At 40.4% G+C, this 27,949-nt stretch overlaps 4 protein-coding genes across 14 annotated transcripts; 2 read left to right on the top strand and 2 right to left on the bottom strand.

The window, feature by feature from the left end:
• The first annotated feature begins 510 nt into the window (after positions 1-510).
• LOC149727412 (uncharacterized) lies at positions 511-11,158 on the top strand. 4 transcript variants are annotated; one of them, XM_089889623.1, is made up of 17 exons: positions 511-795; positions 1,020-1,201; positions 1,417-1,488; positions 1,756-1,902; positions 2,246-2,362; positions 3,345-3,471; positions 3,656-3,763; positions 3,917-4,002; positions 4,137-4,257; positions 4,417-4,467; positions 4,552-4,604; positions 4,918-5,121; positions 5,355-5,451; positions 5,680-5,874; positions 6,196-6,339; positions 10,191-10,393; positions 10,685-11,158. In XM_089889623.1, the coding sequence occupies exons 1-17, from the start codon at positions 696-698 to the stop codon at positions 10,829-10,831; spliced, it is 2,154 nt and encodes a 717-aa protein (XP_089745749.1). In that variant the 5' UTR covers positions 511-695; the 3' UTR covers positions 10,832-11,158. The 4 variants fall into 4 exon arrangements, with proteins under 4 accessions (XP_089745749.1, XP_089745750.1, XP_089745751.1 ...); XM_089889624.1 differs by having other exon boundaries at positions 513-795; positions 4,417-4,458; positions 4,546-4,604; XM_089889625.1 differs by having other exon boundaries at positions 515-786.
• Positions 8,173-9,747, bottom strand: LOC149727413 (zinc finger MYM-type protein 1-like). Its single transcript, XM_089889674.1, has 2 exons — positions 9,230-9,747; positions 8,173-9,130 (listed from the first exon to the last, which is right to left on the bottom strand). Exons 1-2 carry the CDS (start codon positions 9,617-9,619, stop codon positions 8,555-8,557), a joined length of 966 nt encoding a protein of 321 aa, XP_089745800.1. The 5' UTR covers positions 9,620-9,747; the 3' UTR covers positions 8,173-8,554.
• LOC149727414 (interferon regulatory factor 8-like) lies at positions 11,145-17,108 on the bottom strand. Its single transcript, XM_089889635.1, has 11 exons — positions 16,734-17,108; positions 14,423-14,603; positions 14,033-14,104; positions 13,850-13,975; positions 13,735-13,787; positions 13,398-13,677; positions 12,933-13,105; positions 12,578-12,721; positions 12,175-12,315; positions 11,830-11,940; positions 11,145-11,550 (listed from the first exon to the last, which is right to left on the bottom strand). The coding sequence occupies exons 1-11, from the start codon at positions 17,016-17,018 to the stop codon at positions 11,266-11,268; spliced, it is 1,851 nt and encodes a 616-aa protein (XP_089745761.1). The 5' UTR covers positions 17,019-17,108; the 3' UTR covers positions 11,145-11,265.
• A 1,298-nt stretch (positions 17,109-18,406) lies between these two features.
• Positions 18,407-27,927, top strand: LOC149727415 (anillin-like). 8 transcript variants are annotated; one of them, XM_089889597.1, is made up of 25 exons: positions 18,407-18,566; positions 18,840-19,014; positions 19,329-19,403; positions 19,553-19,621; positions 19,849-20,029; positions 20,241-20,331; positions 20,648-20,787; positions 20,867-21,005; positions 21,190-21,567; positions 22,050-22,143; positions 22,576-22,626; positions 22,737-22,799; positions 23,224-23,420; positions 23,576-23,763; positions 23,954-24,035; positions 24,302-24,449; positions 24,695-24,862; positions 25,065-25,194; positions 25,331-25,379; positions 25,532-25,606; positions 26,042-26,203; positions 26,449-26,535; positions 26,831-26,938; positions 27,172-27,344; positions 27,656-27,927. In XM_089889597.1, the coding sequence occupies exons 1-25, from the start codon at positions 18,537-18,539 to the stop codon at positions 27,768-27,770; spliced, it is 3,168 nt and encodes a 1,055-aa protein (XP_089745723.1). In that variant the 5' UTR covers positions 18,407-18,536; the 3' UTR covers positions 27,771-27,927. The 8 variants fall into 8 exon arrangements, with proteins under 8 accessions (XP_089745723.1, XP_089745724.1, XP_089745725.1 ...); XM_089889598.1 differs by having other exon boundaries at positions 23,957-24,035; XM_089889599.1 differs by having other exon boundaries at positions 23,224-23,399.
• Positions 27,928-27,949: the final 22 nt, after the last annotated feature.

The following is a 27,949-nucleotide window of genomic DNA, read 5'->3' on the forward strand; positions in this document are numbered from 1 at the left end:
AACTTTGAGGGCGATGGTTTAATGCATGGCAGAAAAGTTACACAACTCATTAGTGACAACTGGGTTGCACACAAACGGACACAACGGTGGCGGCATCGAGCCTTGATCCAATATCCCCTAGTCTTGTGAGTAGTGCTACAGGAAACAACCTGTACATTTTGGGCAATGTGCGATTGACATCAAAATTGGGGGAAATACTCCTTGCTTGTTATTTCTATGCGCATCGATCGGTAAATGTTTATGATCTTTACCGCCATGTAGCGGATACAAATTATCGGTATATTGTTCGTCGTTTATCTGCTGCAAAAATCAATAATTTTGTGTTTTATGAGAAATCTTTTTGTCTAAGTCCCGTCTTACGTCGAATATATGACAAAGGGCAAGATATAAAGTAATATATTTTCGGTAATTGCCGTATTATTGTAAAGAAAGCTGGTAAAATAGATCTTGTAGTTATTATTGTGGTAATATTCGTACATAATAAGTATATGATAGCTGTTGACTATGATAACTAAACGATTAAGTTGATCTATTTTCAAGATCGTCTGCTGTAGTTTTGTGTTTAGATACTGTCTACAGATCGTTAGTTGTGTGGTTATAGATATCGTTAATGTTACAATAATCCAACCTACGATATTAATCCATAGAATATAGAGTTTGTTGAAAAGTTTGGGCTTTTTGTTGCTGTTGTTGAAATGTCGCGAAGAGCGAGCAATGAAAGTTCAAAATCATCAAATTCAACGATTGGATCGAATCGTAAAATAAAAGCAAGCAAAATGGACAGTGGTGAGTCAGGTGCGCTAACCTTATGGAATCTTAAATATTTACAATGTTTTAGTGTAAGTGAGGAATACGTCCGCTGTATTATATGATGGCCCCTTGGTTTTATAGCATTGCCTTCTTTGGCATCTTGGTTTTCCTTCAAGAGGATTGCACACTAAAACTATTAGATGTTTATATTTTTAACATTACAAAATAGTTCCCATATTATAGCAACCACCATTATATCACCCCCACAGGTGAGTTCAGTTGGGAGCGCTACCTCCAACACACAGGGATGAAACCTGCAGACCTCGCGTGTTTTAAACAAACCAGCGACAAAATTCCACTTGATAATAAATTTGAGGTTTCGCAAAAGTTAGAAACCACTGATGCACGAAACCCATCGGCGATCAGCGTGGCGACCATCGTTGCTATACAGGTGCAATGACTTGTTGTGGCGTGGTTAATGTTGTTTGCAAGCGAAGGTGTTAAATTCTTGAATCTTTTAACTAAGTTTTTATAACATGTATTATATCATTCCTGTTTAACAAGTTGGCACTAAGGAGTAAAACTTGGGTGCTCCTACTAAAATATATGATGTCTGTTTAAAGAGCCAGGTAACACAGCACCCCTGACCTTACCCCATAATTACAGGGTCCACGATTATGTTTACGATTGGATGGAACGGATGGTTGCAACGATTTCTGGCGACTTTGCGATTCTAAAGTAATTATGACATCAACATTCTTTCATTGTTTTAATGAGTTGATAACTCGTAATTTATTTATTGCGAGATTATCTGACCTTTATCTTAGCGCAGCCACCTGCCCCCAACTTTGTGGTTTGTTTAAATTATTGAGATTTAACTTCCAAACACCTTTGCGTTAATATGCTGAAGTATAATTATGACATCCTACTTAGTAAAACTTAATATGTAACCCATGCCCCATGTTATTAGAACACCCTTGCATTTATATCTTATGTGAATTCCAGGACATATTTCCCCTCGGTACTTGCGCGGCACACGGTGGATTGTTACAACCACCACTGGGGTTCACCAAGAATGTTTCAACATGGCCATCGTTTCTACAACGAACATTACAAGGAGGCCATCATGCTGATAGTAGTTGTTTCTTACAGGTGGGTAAGGGGGTTAATATGCTAACGCTGGTTTAAACCCCTGGTTGTTGATTGAGGTAACGAGACAAATCTGCCGTACATCACTTATATATATATAGACATTTGACCCGAACTAACCCCTACTTTAAAACCTATGGCCAAACTATTTAAACACAGGGGAGGCAGGATAGTTAAACACACAATCCTGTGAAACAAATCCAACTTATTGGTTGTAATGTTTACTGTTTAATGCAGTGTGGAAAGTTCCAGGGTAAACCTGCCCACTCAGGTTTGACAAATATGCCTACATCATGCACCCCCAACATTACACCCATCTTACCCCACTAACCCCCCTCCCACACAGGAGCCGAAAGGTCCGGATGAAAACATGTTCGAGGTTGGAATGAAGTTGGAAGCGATTGATCGGAAGAATCCTCATCTGATATGTCCGGCCACTATCGGGGATGTGGATGGTGATCAGGTGATTGTATGGTTGTGTGTGGTCCGGCGTCGTGGCTCAGTGGTTTAGGCGTCTGCATCGAGAACCGAAGGGCCCCGGTTCGATGCTCGACGGCGGTACTAATACTGATCGGCGTATGTGTCCTTGGGCAAGACACTTAACGGACATTGCTCCAACCCAGCGGTCACTTATGGGTTGTCCAAATTACAGTCATACACAGGAAAAAACAAACAATTACCCACAAAGTTGCATATATGTGGTGACTCGCTGCCCAGACGAGGATAAACCTTCTGTGGAAGTGCGTCCGGTTGTGACGTTGTGAGTACGAGTGTGGTTCTCGAATGATGTTCGCGAATCGTGTGAGAACGAGTTCGCAGAAATAGTCCGCAGATGGAGTCCTATATATACGGGTCAAGAATCGGGACAAAAAACGGAACTTGGTCGGACCGGAGAACGAGTTCGCAGAAATAGTCTGCAGATGGAGTCCTACGGGTCAAGAATCGGGACAAAAAACGGGACTTGGTCGGAACGAAGAACAAGTTCGCAGAAATAGTCTGCAGATGGAGTCCTATATATACGGGTCAAGAATCGGGACAAAAAACGGGACTTGATCGGAACACTGGAGTCGGAACATGATAACAAGAACTTCACTGCCGCGAGCACGTCACTTCCGGACGTACAAGGGTGTTGGGGTAATGGGCCAAGTCTGGCCTAAATCCCAGGTCCTCACAGACCTCACCCATACAGAATAGAATGGTTGTGTGAGCATGTTTATATAAGGTGCATGACATTAAATGCAATTTATCCTTGTGTAGCTGGGCAACAACAGTCGTTATAACACAGGTGTTGTAGTTCAAACACCTCATGCTTAGGGGTTAGGTATGTAACTTTGTGGGTGATTGTTTACAATTGCATTTTAGATATAGATAATGAAAAGTACATGAAGTATGTGCATACAACATAACATGGGGGGAAACCCTAATTCGTGACACTTATGTACCAGGTATTCATATCGTTCGATGGTTGGCGTGGCACGTTTGATTATTGGGCAACTTACGATTCTCGCGACCTCTTCCCTGTTGGTTGGTGTAATATCAACGACCATCCAATACAACAACCGGGGTTTAAAGGTAATGGGGGTGGTTTAATGGGGGGCGTGGTTTAATGGGGGGTGTGGTTTAATGGGGGGTGTGGTTTATTTTATTATGTTTTGAAATTGGGTCATACTTTTCTTTGTTGTTTTAATTTATTTATTTTTTCGTATTTTAAAAGATCCACAAAATTCATGTTGTTAATTAAATTATTAAATTTTAGGGGAAAACCCAGTTGTAGGAGAGAAACTACGCCACCTAGCGGAACAAAGTAAACGACAAACGAGGAGCGTGACCAACCAACCGGAACCAAAGTCATCCAACCAGAAAGGTGGATATGATGTCATAATGTCAAACAATCCATATAATATTGATTCTAAGAGACTGATGATGAAAATTATTGGAAAAATATTTCTTATACCAAAATATTCGTTGGGCTTGATTCTGTAACACTTGATCTATATAAGATATTTATGTTTGGTAGATATAGCCCCACCTAGTGCCCCAACAAAACCAACTCGACGACGCGACAAAGTTTTGCGACGAGAAGTAAAAAAAGTGGTTGACGATGTAAGTGTGATGTCATAATCATCCTTTGTTTCTATTTATGATGTCATAAACTTGAATAACTTATCGCATAAAACCCATAACCTCGAATCTGTATTTCAAATCCAAACTCTAATAACTAAACCTTCCCAACATAGAAATCATATAAAGTTGTTGAAAACAAGGAAACTGCCGCATCATCCAACGTAGCGTCTGACTCATCAAATTCCTCCGAAGAAAGCGACTCGTCGCAAGATTTTAACGACTCAGCGATAAAAGGTATATATGATTTCTATGGCTGTTTTTAAATGTTTTAATTTAACAACCCGGAATGTAAAAATTAAGTATATATATATATGTATATATATATGTATGTGTGTATATATGTATGTGTATGTATTATATTTATATGAAAAAGATTTATGTTTCTAAAAACAGTTGAGAAAAATGAAGAAGAGACAACAGAACCAACAACAACAACAACAACAGGTGAACAAAAATATTAATTTTTTTTAATAAAACTTGATAAAGTATTTTTGAAAAAATTAATTACTTCAGGTTTATTCCCAACAGAAATCCCAAGTTCATGCAAAACTGAGGTGAAAACGGAAAACCAATTAAACCAGGTTTGTAACAATGGGCATTGTGTGTTAACATTCGTGCATTCTAACCATTGTTCTTTCTACATGCATTCCACAATGCCATGTTTTAATTACAGTGAGTTGAAAACATTTACTTAAAACAGAATGTTACGTTTATTTCACTTTTTATTCAAAGTTGATTTATTTTATCCTTGCGTTATAACAACTGTTGTTGGTTTCCTTCTCTTTGCGATTTTGAATATTCATTGCACCCAACCACCCAACACACATAACATACTCACCAACACGTGTTGGTTCCTAATCCTGTTGAAAGTAATCAACAAACTTACACCACCAGTTATCCGTGTACGAGATCCAGCGCTTGGAACGCAAAGCTCGGAAACGTCGTCGAAAACAAAAACGAATCCTCAAAGTTTTGCGTCGAGCAGGGTTGGTGGAGGGGGAAGTCCCTGATGTGGGAGGATTGTCGGCGGAACAATTGGCATTGTTGTCGTCGCCAAGGAAACGAAAAATTTCGACCAATGAAGGGGATTTTATGTTGGTGGGTCGTGAACGGGTATTATACCATGTTTAATAAACATTAGTATTATGTTGTTATTTAATCCACCACTTTGCAGCAATCGGCCTCTAAAACAAACGATAACCAGGGTTGCTTGGGACCCAATAAACGATAACTGAATGAAAATCATGTTCCATATCCATGTATTATGTGTGGTGTGTATAACGTGGGTGTATAACATGGGTGTATAATTCTGTAAACGTCTTGTTTTTCAGTCAAAATATTTAAAGAAAAAGAAAAAACGTAAAGCAGCGGATTCGTCGTCGTACACGAGGATGGAGGGGTTCGGTGTGAAAGTTAATGACATCATAAGTATGACATCATAAAGTATGACATCATAATGCATGACATCATAAGTATGACATCCTAATGTATGACATCATAATGTATGACATCATAATGTATGACATCATAATGCATGACATCATAATGTATGACATCATAATGCATGACATCATAATGTATGACATCATAATGTGTGACATCATCATCCTGATATAGTAAACCTTGTCAACAAATCTGGAAACCCCATTATTTCAGGTAAATCCCCCATCACCCCTACCTCACCCTCATTCCTCGACGTGGTGGGTTCAACCCCCACTTCGTTATTCGGGGCGGGTAAATCACCCATACTACGTGGGGCAACGCAGGGGTGGCCGACAAAGTTGGGGTCAGTCGTAACGAGCGATAATAAACTTGGAAGGTTCGACATCCCATCAAGTGAGGGGGCGACAGGTACGTGTTGTGGTGGGGTGGGGTTGGTTGGGTGAAGTTTCAAGATCCTAGTAGTTTGCCCATGACTCTAATTGGTTCCATATTCCAACCAGTAAGATCGTGGCAGGCATTCCTGTGTTACATTGAGACCATAATGTTAGGGCTGCTTAGATAACATGTCACACCAACTTATGAAACAGTGGAGGATATCTTCAACTTTTAATCCTAAAGTAGTTTCACCTTGCGGTTATAATATAAGTGCAACTAAATTGTGATTATTAAAAAAATCAAAAACTTTTATGATTGCATTGTCACGCTTGGTTGATATTTGTTTGTTATAAGTGGACAAGCCCGCTGCTAGCACTGGTTGCGTATCCACGACAACGACCCCTGGTGACCCCGTTACCACTGCAACACTGGATCGTAGCACCCCCCCACCATCGGTGTCAAGCACAACCAACCCTCCCAATGTGGAGGAAAATAACGGTAAGCGCTATCTACAACTTGTATTAAATTATGCAAATCTGACCCTGATCTGGTGCTCGTGTAGTTAAACGATTCTTGTGAAAGAAATACAATATCGGTCTGGTGCATATTATATGTGTTGCCAGATCATATTTGCAGTGTTGCATAGGCGTCGATTTTTTTACGTTCCAAACTAATTTTAGGGGGGCGAGTTTTTTTTATGCGTGGCTAAAGTAGGACGCTCGTGAAGGCTAAACTACGACGCACGCCAAGACTAATAAACTACGACGCATGTGAAGGCTAAACTACGAGGCACGTGAAGGTCAAACTACGAGACACGTGAAGGCTAAACTACGAGGCACGTGAAGACTAAACTACGACGCACGTGAAGGTTAAACTACGACGCACGTGAAGGTCAAACTACGAGACACGTGAAGGCTAAACTACGATGCACGTGAAGCCTAAACTACGACGCACGTGAAGGTTAAACTACGACGCACGTGAAGGTCAAACTACGAGACACGTGAAGGCTAAACTACGATGCACGTGAAGACTAAACTACGACGCATGTGAAGGCTAAACTACGAGGCACGTGAAGCCTAAACTACGACGCACGTGAAGGTTAAACTACGACGCACGTGAAGGTCAAACTACGAGACACGTGAAGGCTAATAAACTACGACGCACGTGAAGGCTAAACTACGACACACGTGAAGGCTAAACTACGATGCACGTGAAGGCTAAACTACGAGGCACGTGAAGGCTAAACTACGAGGCACGTGAAGACTAAACTACGAGGCACGTGAAAGCTAAACTACGAGGCACGTGAAGACTAAACTACGAGGCACGTGAAGGCTAAACTAAGACGCAAGTTTTTTACAAAAATACCGATACCGAACGAAACAAAAAGATTGTATTTAACTAAAACAGGTTTAATATTTTAAAAGAACATAAACAGTAAAACGAAACTTAACGTATTTGCAGACATAATTGATGCTAGACAGTGACACCGAATCGATTGCGACGTGTTTGTGTGTGAGACACAAACTCATTGGTAATAGAGTTAATGTCTAGTTCTTCAGCCACACTCTGATGAGCAGCAATAATGGCTAAACTGTTCAGTCGTTTTTGTGTTTGCGTCGAGCGCAAATATGTTTTCAGCCGTCTCAGCATACTAAAAGATCTTTCAGCCTCGCAGGATGACGTCGGTAATACGACGTAAGTTATAAGTGCAGTATGCAAGTTCGGAGCCAGTGTGCGTAGACTTGAGTTGTTGGACATTTCTTTTTGTAGTGCTTCAATAGATGGAACAATATTCCCACTCTTACACCGTGCAAACCACTGCAGTCTTTCCCTCTGTATTTCACGTGGATTCCAGTCTGGAGCATAAAAATTGGAAATGTCCAACACCTCGGAAGAACTAAAATTTGGCTCCATGAGCAAAGCATGCAGCTTGCTTGCTATAGTAATGGATTTTGAGCAATACCGCTCAGTCACGGCTTTTGTGGCAGACTGCATGACGTTTTTATAAATGTCCATATAGTAGTCATCCACTTCAACATTTCGACTTCTCTGGCGGCGGGGAAGAGCAGGAAGATCCAACTTTAGCGCAATAGCGCTAGTCTTCACCTCTTCCAGAAACAATTTGGCATTTGCCATGGAAGATCCGTCACAGGAAAGCGTTTGAGCAAGAAAATTCATCAGTTTTTGAATTTCGCCTATTGTGATGTCGCGTGCTTGGCATTTCACGTGTACAGGATTTATTGTTGAAAACAACCGTTGCAGTACTCTAAGAAGAAAGTATGTTTTAAATAATTGAAGAGAATCCAAAAACGAAAGAGCTGTTGACCGGGTAGCCGCTGGGAAAGACGTATCTTCACTGGCTGAATGAAAAAAGTCCAATAAATTTTCATAATTTTCCAGTACAGCGTCGATACTGGCCAAACGCATAACCCAACGTGTCGGACATAAAGGTCGGATCTTTTTTGTGTTGGGGAGACTGCCTTCAAATACAACACATTGAAATGCAGCCCAGCGTTTTGGAGATTCCTTTATATAATTAATAATCTTGTTAATATGGCCCATCGCTTGTCCAACTAACGGGTTTGCAGCACATGCGTCCTGGCATATGAGGTTTAGCTGATGCCCTGTACAATGAAAGTAAAGAGCCTTGCAGTTGTCATCAGAAATTCTTTTCTGAAGACCCGTTATTTTTCCGGACATGTTACTCCCGCCGTCATAAACCTTGGCCGCGTAGCTGCTGTATGTTAAGACCAAACCTTAACAAAACATCGTCGACAATTTTTCGCAGTGTGGATGCATCAGTTTTCGACGTTTCATAAAATCCGAGAAAAACTTCGTTACTATGAAGTTGGTCTGTGGCGTAGCGAATGCAAACACTCACCTGCTCCAAATTTGACAAATCTGATGTCTCATCAATGATGATTGAAAATACAGATGACATATGCTGTTCGCCACGGGATTGTGTTTTGATATTTCCAATAAGAACACGTGTTACATTATTACTGATTATAGATAAAATTTCATTTTGAATGTCTGGGGATACAAACTTAGTAGCTGTATCATCATCAAAATACTGTTTAATGGTTGGATTATACCGACACAGAAGCCTAATTAATCTCCATAAATTACTCGATTGCTTTTCGTCGCCGTGGCCGCGAATGGCAGAGCAGCATTCGCCCAAATAACGAAGCGCATCAATGATAGCGCTCATTGCAACCCGGTTTGATTTTTGGAATTGTTCTACTCTGCGATCAATTCGGCTTATGTTGGCTGATTCGTTTAGTCCAATCTGTAAATAAACACTTTATCAACTGACTTAGGATGTATAAAACCACTAAAGAGGGCCTAAAGCAATACGTTTTGCAACTTCTAGTAATGTTAAACTTACATTCATTGCGTTCTCAGCTTCGTTGTGATACTTCGCTTGAGCGTGCTTCTCGATGCTGTTCATTCCTTTCCTAAAATCTTTCCATCCGTTATTTTCTAAAAACCATGGGCTCCGTTTCACCGCGTTAGCATGGACCGATGCTATACGGCCATTCTCTTGTGCCCAGCAACAGGTTGAACAGCGGCAACTTCCATCACTATTGACCACAATCCACGAATATTTTTCAAGCCACTTGTTTTGCAACGATCGTCCAGACGAAACACACTTGGGCAGTTCATTAGGATGGCTTACGTTGGCATGAAAGACGGTACCTGACTCTTCTGTTTCTGTCTCATCGATACGCCTTTTACGACTATAAAATGCTGATATGGTTGGCTGGTGCTTCTTCATTGTTGTTCTATTAATTTTTTTTTACAAACTTAATCTCTCTAAAACGTAAAACTTTCTTGATTTCATATCAAATACGTATATGTCTGACAGGCTAACCGCTTCCAAAAAAACTAATCCTGCTTTGCACAAATACGACCCTGACGAGTTTAAAACTGCGTTTTTGTTCTTATAAAATTCTTTTTTTTATAAACTGCACCTGTAACTAATAATCTGTAAGACTGTAAGGTTCAATTTTCTGTATAAACTTAACCAAAAACGTTCCTAATATGTTTTATTAACCAATAATCAATATTGTGACGTTTTAATACGTCACAATGGACATTGACGATTGTGTGTTTATAACGTCATAATTATTATTTTTTACGATTAAATTCTTGCCAAGGTTTACATTATTGACCTCAGTGGACTTTCACCTCGTTTACGTAAATGCGGACCGTATACGCAGACCGCGCGCGTCGTCATAAATACGTAGCACTAAAAGCAGGGGGGCGTGCCCCCCCGCCCCCCGGGAATCGACGCCAGTGCAGTGTTGCCAGATCATAATTGCAGTGTAACCCCTAACCCTCCACAGTATCATCCACCACCAACCCCCCATCGCGACCCCCCTCCGTTAACCCCCATGACCCCAAACCTTGTGAGGTCGTGACCTCTACACGACCCTTGGACAAACCCCGGTCACGCAACCCCACCAAGTGGTCGGTTAACGACGTAGTGTCGTACATTGGGGAGCGAGAACCAGCGTTGCAACCCCATCTACATTTATTCAATAAACACGTGAGAAGTTTTTCTTTTTATTTTACTTGAATGTTTTGTTTTAATCAACTACAACTCACTGTGAGTTTATTGTATGTTGGGTTTAGCAGCCACGTTTTTATTTGACGTTTTTACTCGATTAGTTTTACCTGTAGCTTGTTTTAAAGCTACTAATCCCCTACTTAATATAATTTTTATGTAATGGTTTTCATATTAAACAAATGTTAACCAATAAATGTCCTTTTTATAATATTATCATTTGATTATGTGTCATCGAACTTGTTTAAATAACCCCCCACCCCACATTTGCAGGAGATTGATGGAGCCGCCCTCCTCCTGTTAAACAACAACAATATCGTGAAGTTTATGTCGCTTAAACTTGGGCCTACCCTTAAACTGTGTAGTTTGGTTGAGGGGTTGAAAGAGAAAGTTGCTCGGCATTGTAAACGACATAAGTGATCGCCCCACTGTACTTCCAATCATCAGTATTGCTATGTTATGTACTTTGTGTTTCTATGTTAAAATAAGATAAAGTGATCCTGTTGCAAATTTGAGGAAATCTCCGGGATTTTCACATCTTTATATTATTTCTATGAACTGTGACGTTTATGAGTCGGCTATCAAGTGATGATTCAACGCTTTTTATGATTTTTTTCACTTTTCTTATTTTTTCATCATGTTTTCTATTTTCCACTTCAATCATGACATCACAATGCGTGATTATGTCGTCACCTTGCCCCCTGCTTGTCGATTGTGATGTAATACATCAGTGTCTGTTGTCAACAATCTCTCTTTATTTACAAACAATTAGCAATGTCCATGTACAATCACATACATCATGTTAATTATGACATCGCAATATGCATTATGACATCACAATATACATTATGACATCACAATATGCATCCACCCATCTCTACGTCGTTCAACCCAGCGTTGCTCACTGGCCCCACCTGGAGGGGGCATTGTTGAAAGTACCCGGGGTTGTACGTTGGTTGGTTGATGTCGCTGAAACTGACCATCGGCTCACTTTGTGCCATTTGTCGAATCAGTTCGTCAACATATTGGTTGGACTCCTGCGTTGCACGGTCCGCCAATCTATCGTAACTATCCGGCCCCGATGTTAGGATACTTTCGCCCTCTGGTGACGTAAATGTGGTGTCGTATTTCTCACGAACCTGGGAGGATGGCTTCGTGTTATATTGGGTAAGTTGGTTGTTATAGGGGTGGTGGTTATAACGCTTACAAGTTATCACAGATGTAACTTTATAGGTGATTGATTTTTCGTACTGCTAACAATTTAGACAATCTTGAAGTGTCTTGCCCAAGAGCACACACGCCCACAACGGTAGCTTCGAGCCCACATTCTCTAGCATAAAGGCAAGCGCTGCCAACATTGTGGGCGTATGCGGCAAGTCCTGGTTATTCCACCACAAATATATAACAACCATTCTCACCTTAGTAAGCAAATATTTGGCAGCACGTGGTATCATATAAAGGTTCACCAGATTCTTCTCTATCGGGTTTTGCACCGACCAAGTTTGCGCAAACGAAATACGAATCTCAGCCTGTAATATTTAGCCATTAGGTGGAGTATTCTATGCTTCTTTCATTAGAAACTTATTTAAATCTAACTTATTGGTTGTAATGTTTACTGATCAATGTAGTGTAGAAAATTCCAGGCCTGCCACCACATTCGGATAATATGCAGAATTATATTTCAATTTTTTAATCACAAGTTTGAATATCTAAGTACCTACAATCGTAACGATAGATTAAAATAGGATGTTTATATTACGAACCTCTACAGAGCGAAACTTGCCAACTTGCGAAACTTGCTGAAGATTTTCACAAAACTTTCGATAATCGAACAACTTCACTGAGGCGTTACGCTCAAGTTTCTCTGGCGCGCTGCCTGATGTTTCGGGACCGTATACAAACACCTGGAACATAAGGTCATGTTAAATCTCTTTATTTATTTATTTTTACTCGTATATACAAATATAAGTAGTGTGGGTGTTGGTAATGGACTAAATCTGGTTCAAATCCCAGGTCCTTTGACTAGAACATAAACAGAAATTATTAATAAAATTTATTTACCCTCGCCAGGTTGCCTATGTTATTTTATTAAAACTAAATAGAAAATATATGTTGTTATAAATGCATAAGAATCATATTAAACCAGCATTATCTTCAACCACCCACCCGACTTTGACAAAGACGTTTGGCGTAGAAGCATCCTCCACTGTAACTGAGTATTAGACCTCTTCTAAGGTTGTTTAATATATGTTTGGTGAGTTGGATCTGTGTTTCTGATGATGCGTATGGCTCGCAGTCAAGTAGTTCAATCTAGGGTGGAAAAGCATATATAAACTGGACAAAATATATATATAGGCTATACATAATATATATTAGTATATAAAAAAATACAGAAATTGAAAAAGCCTTAAATAATATATTAGGAGTTTAATAATATGTATTACATGAGAACAATGCACAAACAAGTGATTCTAGAAATCCTATACAACCCCCATGTAGTTTACATCAACAAGCAACTTACCTGCTGTAATGTCTCAGGACCAAACACACTGTTGGGAAGTTCGTGGGTTGCACTCGCTATCAACTGTAAACTGGAGTTGCCGTAACTGATCCGGCACCCTGTTGGTTCGGTAACGTGGCAAGCGAGGACATTGGAACGCCGGTACCGAATGTAAACCTCCATTTCATGGGCGGCTGTGGGGTAACGGGGGTGTTAGGGTGGGTATAGATGTGTATGGTGAATGGATGTAACTTGTTTATCCTTGTGTTGATAGGTAAATACATTCGTTATAACATGGGTGTTCTGTTTCATACATTCTGCATGGCTGCCAATTTAGACAACCCATTAGTGACAACTTGTCCAAGGATACATACGTCTACAATGGTAGCATCAAGCCTCGAACCCATAACCTCTGGTCCACAAGCTTAAACCAATTAGTTGCGGTGCAGACACAAATAACTCGACAACGAGCATGTGGGCACTCACGTGGTGCGACATCATGATTCCCCACCATAGGGGGCGGTATGGATGTATGGACCCCGTTCTCGTACCCCCCTCTTCCAGGATATGGGTTGTACGTCTCCATGTTATGCACGCTAGCATCGCTACCACTAGGTGATGTAACCCCTGATGCGCTCCTTGTACGTGGGTCATGATTGGGGGGGTTAGGGGGGTTGGCATACCCCACTGTGTCGTCCGATATCGAGCGAACACGAAGCACCGACTTTCGAACACAATCGTAGTCGCTGGGTGGCGCTATATCCAACTGTGATGTCATAATGTTAGTGTGATGTCATTATTACATCATAGCAAACTTTGTCACCTTGTTTATTGTGTAACAAGACCCATTGTCTGATTCCTGAACTCGCATTCTACCTTTAATACATTGTTACGTCATTATTGTGGGGTTTGTTACGTCATTAACGTTATTATCTTACTGAATTCCTGTGAAGGAGCGGGTGTTGTCCGAGTCAGGTCAACTTGGGGAATTCCCTCTTGCGTCATCGTATGTGACGTCATGTGCGTCAAATCCGGCTCGTTAGGTTGCGCCATGTGATAGGGATCTGTGACGCAATAAACATAATTGAAACGTCATTATTACACGTGAACATCCATCTTACCGTTCCTGTGGCCATCTGGTGACACAACCTCCTTTGTCCAAGTACTTCGTGGGTAGATCTCGTATTCTTGACCTGATGTAATAGTGATGTCACTAAATACGTCATACACACGTCATACTTCGGCGCCGTGGCTCATGGCTTAGCGCGCATAGAGGTTGGCGATTGGTGCTGCTACCATTGTGGGCATATGTGTTCCTTTGAGCAATACACCTGATGGCAATTGCTCCAACCCAGTGGTCACTAATAAGTTGTCTAAATTGTCAGCCATACAAAAAGGATCGCCCACTAAGTTTTATACGTGGTAACTCGTAACCGGACACGAGGTGTATGAAGCAGAACACCCGTGTTATAACGTTGCCCACCACACCAAAAAGTTCCTTCCACTCATACTTTTATCAGCCTCCGGCAGCAACTGGTACACCCTGTAAGGATCATTCCCCTCTAAAGAACTTCTGTCTTTCAGTTCCTTGATATCAGGAAGTTTGTTGAGGGCGCAACGTAACCGGGTCTTCCATGTCGCGGCTTCCATCTTGTCACCGGGTTTGTATTTCCCTCGGTGTTCGGCCCATGCCTGTGGGGGGGAACAAATAATTCAATATAGAAATGTGGGGTAAGATGGGATAGCGTTAGCACTTAAATCCCATATTTCCCAATCATTTCAATCATTAGTAACGCTCTATTGGGATCCTGGAGCTACGGTTATAATTCTGTAATCTTCGCCCAAGCACTACATACCGAATGTAACCCTTTACCGAAGCGTAACTGGACGGGGGTTGGGGTTATATGGGGGTTGGGGTTATATGGGGGGTTGGGGTTATATGGGGGTTGGGGTTATATGGGGGTTGGAGTTATATGGGGGTTGGGGTTATATGGGGGTTGGGGTTATATGGGGGGTTGGGGTTATATGGGGGTTGGGGTTATATGGGGGGTTGGGAGTAGTTTATGTTCTGTGGATACAAGGTTGCACGCGATAGGGAACAATGGTTTGCATCTTTATGAAACACAACGTCATTGTTCCTACTTATTACAAACAGTCCGTGTTATGACGTCATAATGTTACTTCCTTAAATTGTTTCGAGAATCGCCAAATGTGATTATTACGTCATATTAAACAATTACCCTTGTTCCTTAGCCATTGTGTTAATTGCGATGTGAATATGACGTCATAGTTATGTGCGTAACGAAGCTAACATCGGTTTGCGAGCAAAATAAGGACGATAGAGAAACTATAACTTCGTGGTAGAAATGAAGAAATATTTATAAAAATCAACCCCAATCATTGGTTGTATTTGAACGCTTTCTTGGGTTTGTTATTTATGTGACGTTACTAAAATTTGGCAGCAACAAATCTAGGATGATATGAATTAGGTTTTTATATTAATACAAATAAATGACGATATTCGTATATGAGGAAAGTCTTATTAATAAAAGACTCTGGTTATAATCCATTGTGACGTCATACACGCGGTAATTCGGGAAGTTATCGAAATCAGTGAAGCGTTAACCTACTTCCGGTGGCTGGATCGAAACTTCGAGAATTTCTGTTTCGGGTTTCGACGTCATATTGAGCATTGTTTCTTTTATTATGACGTAAGAATGCTGATAAAGTTGTAAAACTTTAACAATGCACGATTTGTTACGTCATAGGAAAGTTGGCCTACAGCGTCGCGTTGATCGATGTTTTGGAACTTCTACAATATTAGTTCGAAATATTTCGCGAAGTTTTCATTATTCCTTTATTGTTACGTCATACCTATATGAATGGCTATTATAACGTCATATCCGATGCTCTAGGAGCACCACGCCACGATTCGTGACGTATTTCCGGTTAAACAAGGAAGCGAATCCCTCAAAATATTATTTCTATAATTTACGTCATGTGTCATGACGTAAAAAATTGAATTTTTAATATTCAGCGGTTGAATATAAGACGCGTATTGATGTTGCTCCGCGAAACCGATGTCGCCCGAAGCGAACACACGCCCTCGGGCGATTGTTTGAACGAATTTTCGATTTTCGTTGAAACATTGTCGCTTATGACGCCACAATCGCATATTTGTTAAAACGCCGCGACGTTACGAACTATATAGTATAGGGTGGGGTAAGATGGTTCATGGTTTCATTCTCTTTATCGTCCCATGTAGTAATAAACAAAGAATATTTACAGATTTATATAACTATGCATCCTTTCAATTTTAACGAGCCTTGTTAATTGTTCAGAATACGATTAGAAAATATGGGGTATTATGGGCTAACGTTATCCCATCTTACCCCACAGAATATTTCATAACTAATAGTTGATGCTGTGCATTCACTTACCCATACACGCTTGCCAATATACACGCATGTGTACAACGCATGCTATCACATTTAACTTTATGTTAGTATGTTATGCCATTTACTCTGATAGTGCTGGTACTATAATGTAAACCACATACTTATAGTGTGCAATGCTATATTACCCCACGGTACACTATATGTGTATGTGTAATATTAAATGTTAAGATGCCTTTACTAATAAAGCTCTAGAGTCATAAGGATAGGGTTATATAATTATGTTTACAACCAAATGAGACGATAAAATAGAATGAAAGCATTTCCCATCTTACCCCACGGTAAATACAACACAGTACTACATACATATGAACCACAGTACTACATACATATGAACCACAGTACTACATACATATGAACCACAAACCTTGAATATTCTACAATCCTCCTCTTTATAATTATTCTTCCCCGCGTGTTTCCATGGAATCCGAAATATTGTCATCTCGTGATTCTCCCACTGCAACCCAGGGATACTACCGCTGTCAATCATCTCTATTAACCAGTGACGTAAGCGTTTAGGGGGCTCCCCTCTTGAACTTGATGACGTCACAGAGGATGGCGACCCTGGGACTTGATGACGGGGTGGTGAAGTGACGTCATTGTGGGGAAACCCCGGTCGTTGGTAGTAACCATCCCGATTTGGTGATGTCATAATGACTTCTTTATACGCAACAAACAACCTACTCAAGTTACGCGATTTACATATAAGTTCCTGTGACGTAACAATACTGCTATTATAACCTTCTTATTGTAAATATAAGCGTAAACTTCGCTATAATATTTTGTTCTTTGATAAGTAACATCTTAACCCGAACCTACATCAACCTTCGTACCTCATTCTGCAGCAAACTCAGCTTTATTAACTACGGGTTATCCCGTTCAACCACAAACTTCGCCCTTTTTTCTCTCATTCTCTTTCTTTTACTTCAAATATTCTCTCCTCCTCCCAGGGACTTCCCCGCTGACGTAGCACAGAAACTTGTTAAAATTCGATTTGCTTGTTCCGTAATAGAGGGAATGTGACGTGTTATGGAATTCCCCATTTGAGATGTAAATAGGTTTCGCCAACTTCAACCTTCTATTTAAAGATCGGGCAAAACTCCGTTATAAAACCCGGTGTGATTTCCACAATCTTGTTAAACTACGAGTCAGCGAATGCGTCATGAAGTAACTTTTATTAACCTCCATGAACGCCATACAAAATGAACAACTTTATTTTGTCTTTTTGGTTATAGTATGGTCGCACAATATACAAAATCGAAAATACGAAAAGTAACGGTAAAACGACCGTTGTTATAACGCGCTAACGGTAAAACAGAAACAATTAACTAATAAAATAAAAGGTGTGGCCGTTACAGTCTAATAAAAATACTTATTTTCTTATTGGAACTAAAGTTTACATAACCCAGCAAATATATCAAATTTGTGCCATAGTTCAGGCTTGGAGGTAAATAAAGGAAAGAAACATCTTGAGTTACAGATTGAAGCAATCTCCTGGATTCAAGTTACCGCTTCCTGTTTACTCTCTTTGGCGCTCCTAGAGGCTGAGATGTAAAATAATTGTCATCGCTAGGTTTTACATTTAACTTTTTTTTTTGGATATTCTCCATCGCTAACTAGTAAATACTACCAGCTAAAAAAACTTGTTTTTTATTAAATTTCGCATATTTCTTGCACAAGAATAGTTTATTAATTATTTAACTGGTGTATTAGGTTAAAACCCACCCTTTTAAACTAGCGCCCTTTCCCGAAGCGTGTTTGAACGACTGTTGTTCTGCCACTAATTCCCTTAACTTTTTATTATGTTTGTACACTAATTCCTTTATTTTAAACTATGTCACGTATTTACCAAACCACTCCCCCAAATTACCCCACCGCTCCGCAAGGTGGCAGCAGAGATAATCGTTAAGCGCGAAGATTGAATTTGAAAGATTCTAAAATATGACGTCACTTCCAGTGGTTCAAGTTGTTTGGGGGGGGGGGGGGTAGTTTACTTCAGTGAAGCTTGGTTATGGAGGCATTAGATGCTTTGGTTCAGTGGCTAGCTATGTCAATTAAGGCGTTGTCATATTTAGGCATATGTTTATTGTTTACTTAAATTACGTTATTCATTTTGTTCTAAATTTATAAATCTGTTTCAGATTATTGTAGAGAAACTGATATATTGAATATGCCGACAGAGGTAGACGATTTTACACAGGTGAGGGTTATTTAATTTGACGATTGGTTATATTATACACCCAAATTCATGCATGTCATAAGGCTGTGAAAGTTTTGCATATTTATACTGAATATTAACCAAACATAATATATATTAATTTATTATTTTTAAATTTCAAACTTTCTGTTTTACTCAAGTAGTGTTTACTCATATTTTAACCAACTGTCTGTTTTGCTGCAAATTCCGTTCTCTTCATTTTTCAATTAGTGTGATAATGCTTTTGTATTTAAAAAGATAATTTAAACCCCCCAGAAACTCCTTGAGCGAACAATGGCTCGTCGGGAGGCCATGCAGCAAAAGATGATTGAACACTCGGTGCCGCAAGCGAGGAAACGCCGACCACTAGAGGCGCAAAATAACATAGAAACAACAAATAATGACGAGGTTTCGATGGAGGTCGACAACCAGGGTGGTGGGAAGTTGGGAAGTAACTAAATTCATTTTTCTTTTTACATTATATATATATTTGTTTTTACAAATACTGGGTTTTAACTAACTTTTACTGAATGAGCATTAAGCCTAAACATAATTACCTTTTTTTCCATTTCTATATAAACGAGGTCCTTCGACCTACTGGCTTGCCCTGGAGCCCGAGATTTAGGCCAGAGTTGCTCATTACTATGTACTAAAACTTCACTACATTTCATTTAACTTGAATTAAAATTAAAACTTGTTTTTTAAAGTTAATATTGTCTAAAATCTTAATTATCATATGACAGTAAAACAATACTTCTATTATAGCATCACAATCACCAAACAAGCGTTCTCGAATGGACGACAAACACAATGAGAATAATCCGTCATCCAAGACGACAGGTTTGTTTCTTGTTTCCTCTCAATTTAATTCGACGCATTTCCTATTTAATAACACAAAGCAGTATGGCTGGTGAGATGTATTTATTGTTTGTTAATTATTTGTTTGGTCATGTTATTATAATACCTGCATTAAGTTTGTTTAACTCTAGGTGAAAGTTCAAAGGTTAGCGATCGGATGAAGAGAATTCTCAACCAACGTAAACAATGGGAGGCCGCAGGTTAATGTTGTTTATATCTTATCGATAAATGTCTTGCAGTTTATGATATTAGAGATTTGTCTGATGTAACTTTTTTTCAATTGTAAATATGTTTTCTATTGTAAGCATCTTGTAACATCTCTATTTTTATCGCTAATTTCGATCTTTTATTTTCTCGCTTCCTCGAAGAGCAAATCAAACATTAAGTTTATTAACACATTGTTGACACTGCCCCCTAATGGTGACAGATCAAGGATTAGACGTCGATTTCACAAATGTTCCGTCACCTGTTCGCAACGAGACTGGGGGATTCCCCGATACTGATACCAAGCGCCAGGTTGATAGCGGCAGGAGGGCAAGACTTGCTGCCTTGGCCGAGAAAGTTAGTAATTATGAAGATGATTATTCGCACCATATGTGTCAACCAAGGTGAGACCGACGTGTTTATTATTGTTTAGTTATGTTTCTTAATGAAACAGTTGGTTGTTTCTAATTTATTACCCTTTTAAGTAATTAGTTTAATGCTGTATATAATGCTATAAACTACAAAATAGAAACAAAAAGGTTGTCATGTTCACTGTCTGTTTTTTTAAAATAAAAATGAATATAAATAACTGATGCGAACTGTTGATCCCCACAGCCCTGAGAAAGAGAAGAAGGTTTGGAAACCCGGGGTCGGTCGTAAAACCCCGATGAGTGAAGCTTATCAGTCGGCCGTGTTGCAACCAGTGGTGGGTTGTGTGGTGTTGGTGTATTCCTGTACATTGTTGTGTAATATAAGGATTATGTCTGTTGGATTTATAACGTTATTTGGGGTGATATATCCGGTTTACATTAAAACTTGGATGCCAAAATATATGATGTCGACCACCGTTTTAAAAGTTGGCATGTCATACCGTTCCAGTAACGCCCTTGCGTAACCAAAGACATTAATATGTAAGGCCCTGTTTTAAAATTGATCTTTAACATTAACCCCACCCCCCACAGCAACACTAACATTAACCCCACCACCCACAGCAACACTAACATTAACCCCACCACCCACAGCAACCAACAAAAGAAGCAGCCGAGGTTAAAGAGGAGAAGAAAGTGAAACAAATATCGAACCGGGTGTCGCTGTCGATTGAAACTTTGGCTCAGTTTGCTACAAACACACGAGATGTAAAACGAGTTGAAACGCCAACTAAGTAAGTGTCTGTAACTTGTACATGAATATTGTTGAATCTAATGTCACAATCCTATTCTTTAACACATTCCTGTTTACAGGACAAATGCTCCCACCAAGTTCAGCAGCAACAAGATAACGCTGAGTCATGCAAATAATGCTGAATCACCAGCGATGACATCATCACACCAGGTTACCCCGACAACCAAGAGTCTTCAACAACGGATGATTGAGTTGCAGGTTTGTTGATGTTTGTATGAAAGTTTGGCAAGCTATAACATAAATTAAATATGCATTTTTTAACAACTCAAATACATGTTGAGCTGCTGGATAGCTGCCAGTAGTTTTTATGTCACAGTAGCAACAACTCTGGCACTTACCCAGTGCTTAATGGGGGGGTGACTCTGTTATAATGACATCACAGAAGAATGGATGTAAAGCTGAAACATCGGGCGTCGATAAATTGATGGAGGAACGACAGCGTGAGCTCGATTTGCTAAGGGGGGAAGATGGGACAGATGTGGGGCAAGATGAGACCGAAGTGGGGCAAGTTGGCACTGGTGTGGGACAAGATGAGACAGAAGTGGGGCAAGTTGGCACTGGTGTGGGGCAAGATGAGACAGAAGTGGGGCAAGTTGGCACTGGTGTGGGGCAAGGTGGTTTGGCGGAGGAACAAGATGGTTCAGATGTTGAGGGTGTAGAAGAGAAGGATGAGGAGGATGCTCCATATGAGGATGAGGAGGATGAAGATAGTGATGAAGAAGGAGAGGGTTGCATGTTGGAGGATGAGGATCTGGATGAGGTTGGTTTGAAAAATAATGCATTCATCAACATATGTGTTAATATGTATCAGGTTGGGGTTAGGGTAAGATGGGCCATGCTTTATTCACCTTTACAGAAATATGAAATTTAATCTAAATGCCCAAGGTTCTAAAACAATCTTGTTAAAAACAACAATTAGTAAATATGATATAATATGTGTTATGTCGCATATATGATGACTGGTGGTTCAAGCTGTACCTTAAGCATTCATACATTCATGCACAGACGCATGTTGAGATATTGAGATACATGATGTACAACACACGCACACATGTACGTACTTAACACGACATTCCACAACTACATTAGGCATGACATGGTAGAGTGAGTAATCATACGAGCAAGCCATGCGTGACGCGCGTCGTAATCACTTCCTGTCATTATGATCAGCACAACTTAAATTACTTGGCGCTATTCCTGTGTGTGTTCGGTACAAGGTTGTTCATGTTATATTACGTAAAGGTGGAAACAGATTTGTGCGAAACAACAACGGAAGATTCATTGTATATGGGTGGGGATTCCCCTGTTCCAGGAACACAAGATGACAAAGCGTTAGGTGGGTAATGGTGTGTCTATGTTGGGTGTTATGTTGTCTCTATGTTGGGTGTAATTGTGTGTCTATGTTGGGTGTTATGTTGTCTCCATGTTGGGTGTAATGTTGTGTCTATGTTGGGTGTAATGTTGTGTCTATGTTGGGTGTTATGGTGTGTCTATGTTGGGTGTTATGGTGTGTCTATGTTGGGTGAACTTTTATAGCACAACATAATGCAGGGGTGCTTTTGAGCAGAGGGGACAGGGACACAAGCCTGGGAAACAAATCTAACTTATTGCTTGTAATGTTTACTAAATAATGCAATGCAAACAATTCTGGGGTTGGCCTGCCCACCCTGCCACCCCAGGTTTGGTGCCTATATATATATATATTTGACATAACCCAGACCTGGCACACCGACTGCTATATATGTTGCGTCTAATGCGTTAATTACAGAGGTCGGTGGGGTGGAATCAATGAAGCGAAACGATCACATGACAAGTGAAGGTAGGTCACGCTTGAGTGGGTTTGAGGGTTGCCACAAAGATAATATATTATCCCATAAGATAGAAGGCCCATGTTATATTAGAGATAGCATATAATGTTATATTACACAGATAAGACACAAGGTTGGAGGGAGAGCATGGAAGGTTTGCAACATCGGTTGTCAGTAACATCAGGTTAATGTAGATGTATAACAGCATATAAGTTGTTTATTGTGGGTGGGAGGTGTAGACTTGCTATATATGATAGGAGGTTCCTGTGGTTTGTTGAGGTAATGTTAGTTGTATAAGGTAAGGTTATATATGGTCAAAGCCAAAGGTTGTACACTGAAGTACAACCTGGAACCTGGAGTTAAGGGCCACAGTTTGCACAAGTAGTGTAACAGGTAACCAAAGGGTTGCCAAAAAGTAAGTGTAACACCAAAGTTGAAACCCATGGTGTATATTACTGATTTTTGTTTCCACTTATTTTGTTTATAATAAAACTAAAACTATAAGTAACAAATATAAGAGAAGCGGCGAAACATAAATGTTTGTATATACCTCGTCCACCAATGTATATACATCTTATTCCAATTCATATGAACATACCATGTACCAGTTATAGATACGAGCGTGGATGAAACCCCGGCCACCCCGGATGATGTTGGAGACTCCATGATTGATGATTTATTTGAAGGGGTGGATTATGAGGAGGGGTCGCGCACCCCATCACCCTTCGCACCCACGCTTACAAGGCAGAAGAGTAAACTGGAGATCAAGTGTGAACTTAGTGTGGTGGGTTGTGAACTTAGTGTGGTGGGTTGTGTAATGCATGTGTGGTGGGTTGTGTAATGCAAGTCTGGTACATAAGGTGTTAATTTTGACTGCGTACCAGTTTCAAGTATTAATGCAGTTTGACACTCCAAGGTTTTGCCTGTACCCCAACTAACCCCCTCCCCCTCCCCTCGCAGCGTAAACAAACGTGCAACGAGGCCGAGGACACCCACCCCGTGTTACGACAACCCAGTCGTAGATTCCGTCCCTTAGCTCGTTCCACCTCGTCAGAGTCTGTTGTATCATTGGGCGGCGAGAAGAAGGAAGACAAGTTTCCCGTGTTTACAATCGACTCTTATAGAACAGAGAAACGGAAGTCAATCAGGTGGGTGGGGGTGTATATGTGTGTATCAATGTTATTGTTTATTTACCCAGGCATGTACTCATGTTATCTTTAATAGTTACATACAAGCGTATGCATGTTCTCCCATGTTAGGGAACTATGACACCGAATATTGCATACAAGCATTGGTGTACTATCACCATCACCATGTATTTTATTGGTTTACTTCCAGCAGAAAACAAACAGAGAACAAGAAGGTTGTTCGTAACGAGAGCGTACAAAGTGTTGCTCCACAGAAGGCAAGGACAGTAAAGGTGGGTGTTTAATTGTGCCAGGGGTTTAAATAAGTTGTACAACTACTATAGTGGTAACCTTCAAGCAACAACTTTCAATACCATGCAATGTGGAACGAGTGGATTATTTTTAAACTGTGCCAAAGTAAATTTTCAGATGCGGTAACCAGGAACCACAGGTTCGGGGTTTTGCCACCAACGTGCGTGTGCATGGGCAATACATTCAATGTCAATTGTTCCAACCCAGTGGTCACTAACACAGTCACCAACCCAATGTATAATTGCAGGAGAAGATCTCCAGCTTAATGGATGAGATACAACATCAACAACGAGTGATCCAACAAGCAAGTGCTGCGTTGAATTGTTGTTACGATACCAACCATGGGAAAGGTTCAATTACTGAGTTGGAAGCCGAGAAGGTTCTGCTTATCGCTAGTAAGTGTGGGTTGAATATGGGGCTTGGTTGTCTAACTGGTGTAAGTTTGTTGGCTCTGCATGACTTTGTTACTTTTAGACTAGAGGCCGATTGCTACAAACTGGTGAATAAAATAACAAATGTTAAAACAGATGTAGGTTACTTTATAGATGTAGCAGGGGGCCACAGGTGTTAAGTGTCTTCTGTCATACCCCATATAACCCCACACTACCGTTAATACCACTTTAACCCCCACCTCCCCCAGGTGAGAAGCGACTTGCGTTACTTGCTGAGGTTCAAAGGTTGAAGTCGGAAGCCGTGACAGGATCCCCCGACACCACGCAGCCGTGTCAAGGAAACCTCATCATCAAGAACTTACGACTCCCGTTAAGGACGGAATATATTTTCTCAATGGCAAGCAAGAAAGATCCGGGTACGATGGTGTTTGTGGTGTTGGAGGGCCCAGGGTTTAGTGATGTGCTACTTTTGTAAGGTGCCAGCAAGTTAAACTTAAAACTAAAGCGTTAAACATACAAAGTCACTTGTTTTAAACTTGAGGTTACAAGCCAGGGTGGAAGTGTAGGTGCTTCTAATTGTACGTCTATGTGCCCACCATAATATACCCCCCCCCACAGGAGACATCCGAAGCCATTATTACTTCCTCCTCATAAGATGCGGACCCACACGTATCCTTGCTACCCATCTCGCATCAACGCATGACTCGTTATCAGGAGATTCATTGGTGTTCAAGGATTCGTTTAAGTTGTGAGTTACCATGGTTACGTGCATGTGATTAATGCCAACCAATCATAATCAACTACTTTACTTAGTGCCAAATTCTAATATGTGCGTACGTTTATTGTTTATTGTGTTTATAAACAATGCTTATTGTTATGTATAGGGAGGAACTTGAAAGTGATTTTGACATCACAATAGAAGTATACAGCGTGGTATGTATGTTGTTTCTATGATTGACTATATTTCGGCAATTGTTTGTTTTGTGATCTTACGTGTCTTTGGGCAAAATACTGAACCGTAAATGATGTCTCGCAAAACAAACAATTGCATTGTACCGTTATTTAACCCAACTATGACATCACAGACGCATCGTTCACGTGCCGACGGGGTTCCCAACCAGGAGAAATCGAAACGTAAATTATCGGGGATCCTGCACAAGGTTGGTGGGTTATATATTATAAGGCAGATCCCGGCAGTTGGTGGATGAGGAGTTCATATTAATATATCTAGTGCAGTTGTTAGTGAGGAGTTGTTTAAGCACTTGTTACCTACCTTCGGGGAAGTGACAGGCTTCAACATTTGGTAAGGTTCATGGGTTCACCCTGGGTGTCGGGGTAATCCCAGGTTCGATGCCTTCTTGTAGAATCAATAAGAAGGATAGTTAGTAATATAAGATGTTTATGTTTCAGTTTACGACAGGACAGAAAAGAAAGGAAGTGAGTAGTGACATCTAGTGGTCATGAATATATTAATGTTTGATTGCCACGGTTATTAGTCGACCATTGTGGAGGTTATCGAGCATATCTTGCCAAAACCCCCGCATTCTACACCCATATATATCACCCACATACAAACTAACCCCATCCCCCCACAGTCACTCACCCCACGTAAACTACGATCGCGCACCCACATGACGATGACCCACACAGCAAGCCCCGGGGGCCCCAACGCGATACGCATCAGTAGTTTCTCGCTTATAGGGGCGGTGGTGGTCAAACTACAAGATGTGGAATCAAGGAAATTTACTCTGCAGAAGGTATGTGGTGTTGTCATGGTTGGTTCAAGGCTTGACACCGCTACTATTTTAAGCATGTGTGTCCTTGGGCAAGACACTTAACGGCAATTGCTTCAACCCAGTGTTCACTAATGGGTTGTCCTATGTCATACATAAAAATAAAACTCATAAACAAAAACGAGGTGTATGAAACAGAACACCTGTGTTACACCGACTCCTGAATATTATAACACCCGTCTCCACAAGTAACACAACCCCCCCCACAGGTCCCATTCTTGTCCCCAATATCGGGGCAGTTCGTTTGCGAGATTGAATCGGATTTCGAGTCAAGCGTTGAACAACGAGGTTTCTTGGTGAGTTGTGTTATACACGGTATTATTATAATGCGTGTAATGTTTATATTTTCTTTATTTGCCTCTTCAATTACGGCAGCGAAGATTAAAGATTATTTAAAACAAAAGACGATATAGCGGCAAAAAAATCAGTTGTTACAACACGCTTGTAATTTAAAACATATTTACATTTAATTGGAAGAAAATAAGCGTGGTCGCTACACCTAGCAGACAAACAACGAGCCATTTAAGTTTAATATAAGTTTTGTTGATTGTTATAATGACATCATATTTCTAATTCATTATTACATCACAGACAATGTTTGATGACGTGGGTGGGTTAGGGGCGTGGCACCGACGATGGTGTGCCCTCACCCGTGGTGTGTTGTATTCATGGACCTACCCCGATGATGAGAAACATAAGGTGGGAGTTTTTATATTTATAATATATATGTTTGTTTCAACCACCCTTAAGTTTGTGATTTCTATTAAAAGTTTATTATACTTTCTATGTTTTACATGAATATGGTTCGGTATCTGCTTAGATGAGGTCTTTGTTTGGGGAGATATATAGTTCGCTCATTGCGCAAAAGCTGCCTATTCACATCTAAATGATCATGCCCCTAGTAATATTATATGATGTCTATGTCCCCACAGGAGGCGCTATGCAAGCTCGAGATAAACAAATGCATCAGCGAGCGTATTCGCACGGTTGAACGGATAATGTGCGCGCGTCCCAACACATTTGAACTACGAACCATGCGTCCACGAAGACACGGAGATAAAGACAATCTCATCACGCAAGATACAGGATCGGTCATCACCACTAAGTATGCGGGTGTTGTGCGATGTAGTTTGTTTATACTGTGGCTGTCAAGTCATAACCTTTGTATTTAGAAAGTTTGCATCCCAGTGTTTATCAGAGTGACATTCTACACCAAAATATCGGTATAAGTTTGCCGCGTAATTGGTTGAAGTTGACATAGGTCGTTGAAACATTGGTGTCCCAATAAATACCATACGAGTTAATTTACGAAACAGAGTGTAAACCATAGGCACCAAACTCCAGGGTGACAAGGAATACATTACAGTTTTATATTAATTGAAGGATTAGTTATAACCACCCACCTTTATCGCACAGACATTGGTTGGCAGCTGACACCAAAGATGAGAGGATCGCTTGGATCGATTCGATGAACCAAGCGCTTGCCGATGTTCGAGCATGGGATGTGAACGCACTTAAACCGCTTAAATAAACCCTACATTGTAGTAACTTAATCCAAACCTTTGTAAAAACTTTGTGCAGCTTTGTACATACTACTCAATACTGCCATCTTCTGGTACATATATACTGCCCTTAAGTGTAAACGCAGTCATGATTTTATCGGCACCAAATAAACCATGTAACTAATTGTTGTGAGCGCTCCTAAACCCT

Source organism: Ciona robusta, chromosome 12 (genome assembly GCF_009617815.1).
Source record: "Ciona robusta chromosome 12, ASM961781v2".
Lineage (NCBI taxonomy): Eukaryota > Metazoa > Chordata > Ascidiacea > Phlebobranchia > Cionidae > Ciona > Ciona robusta.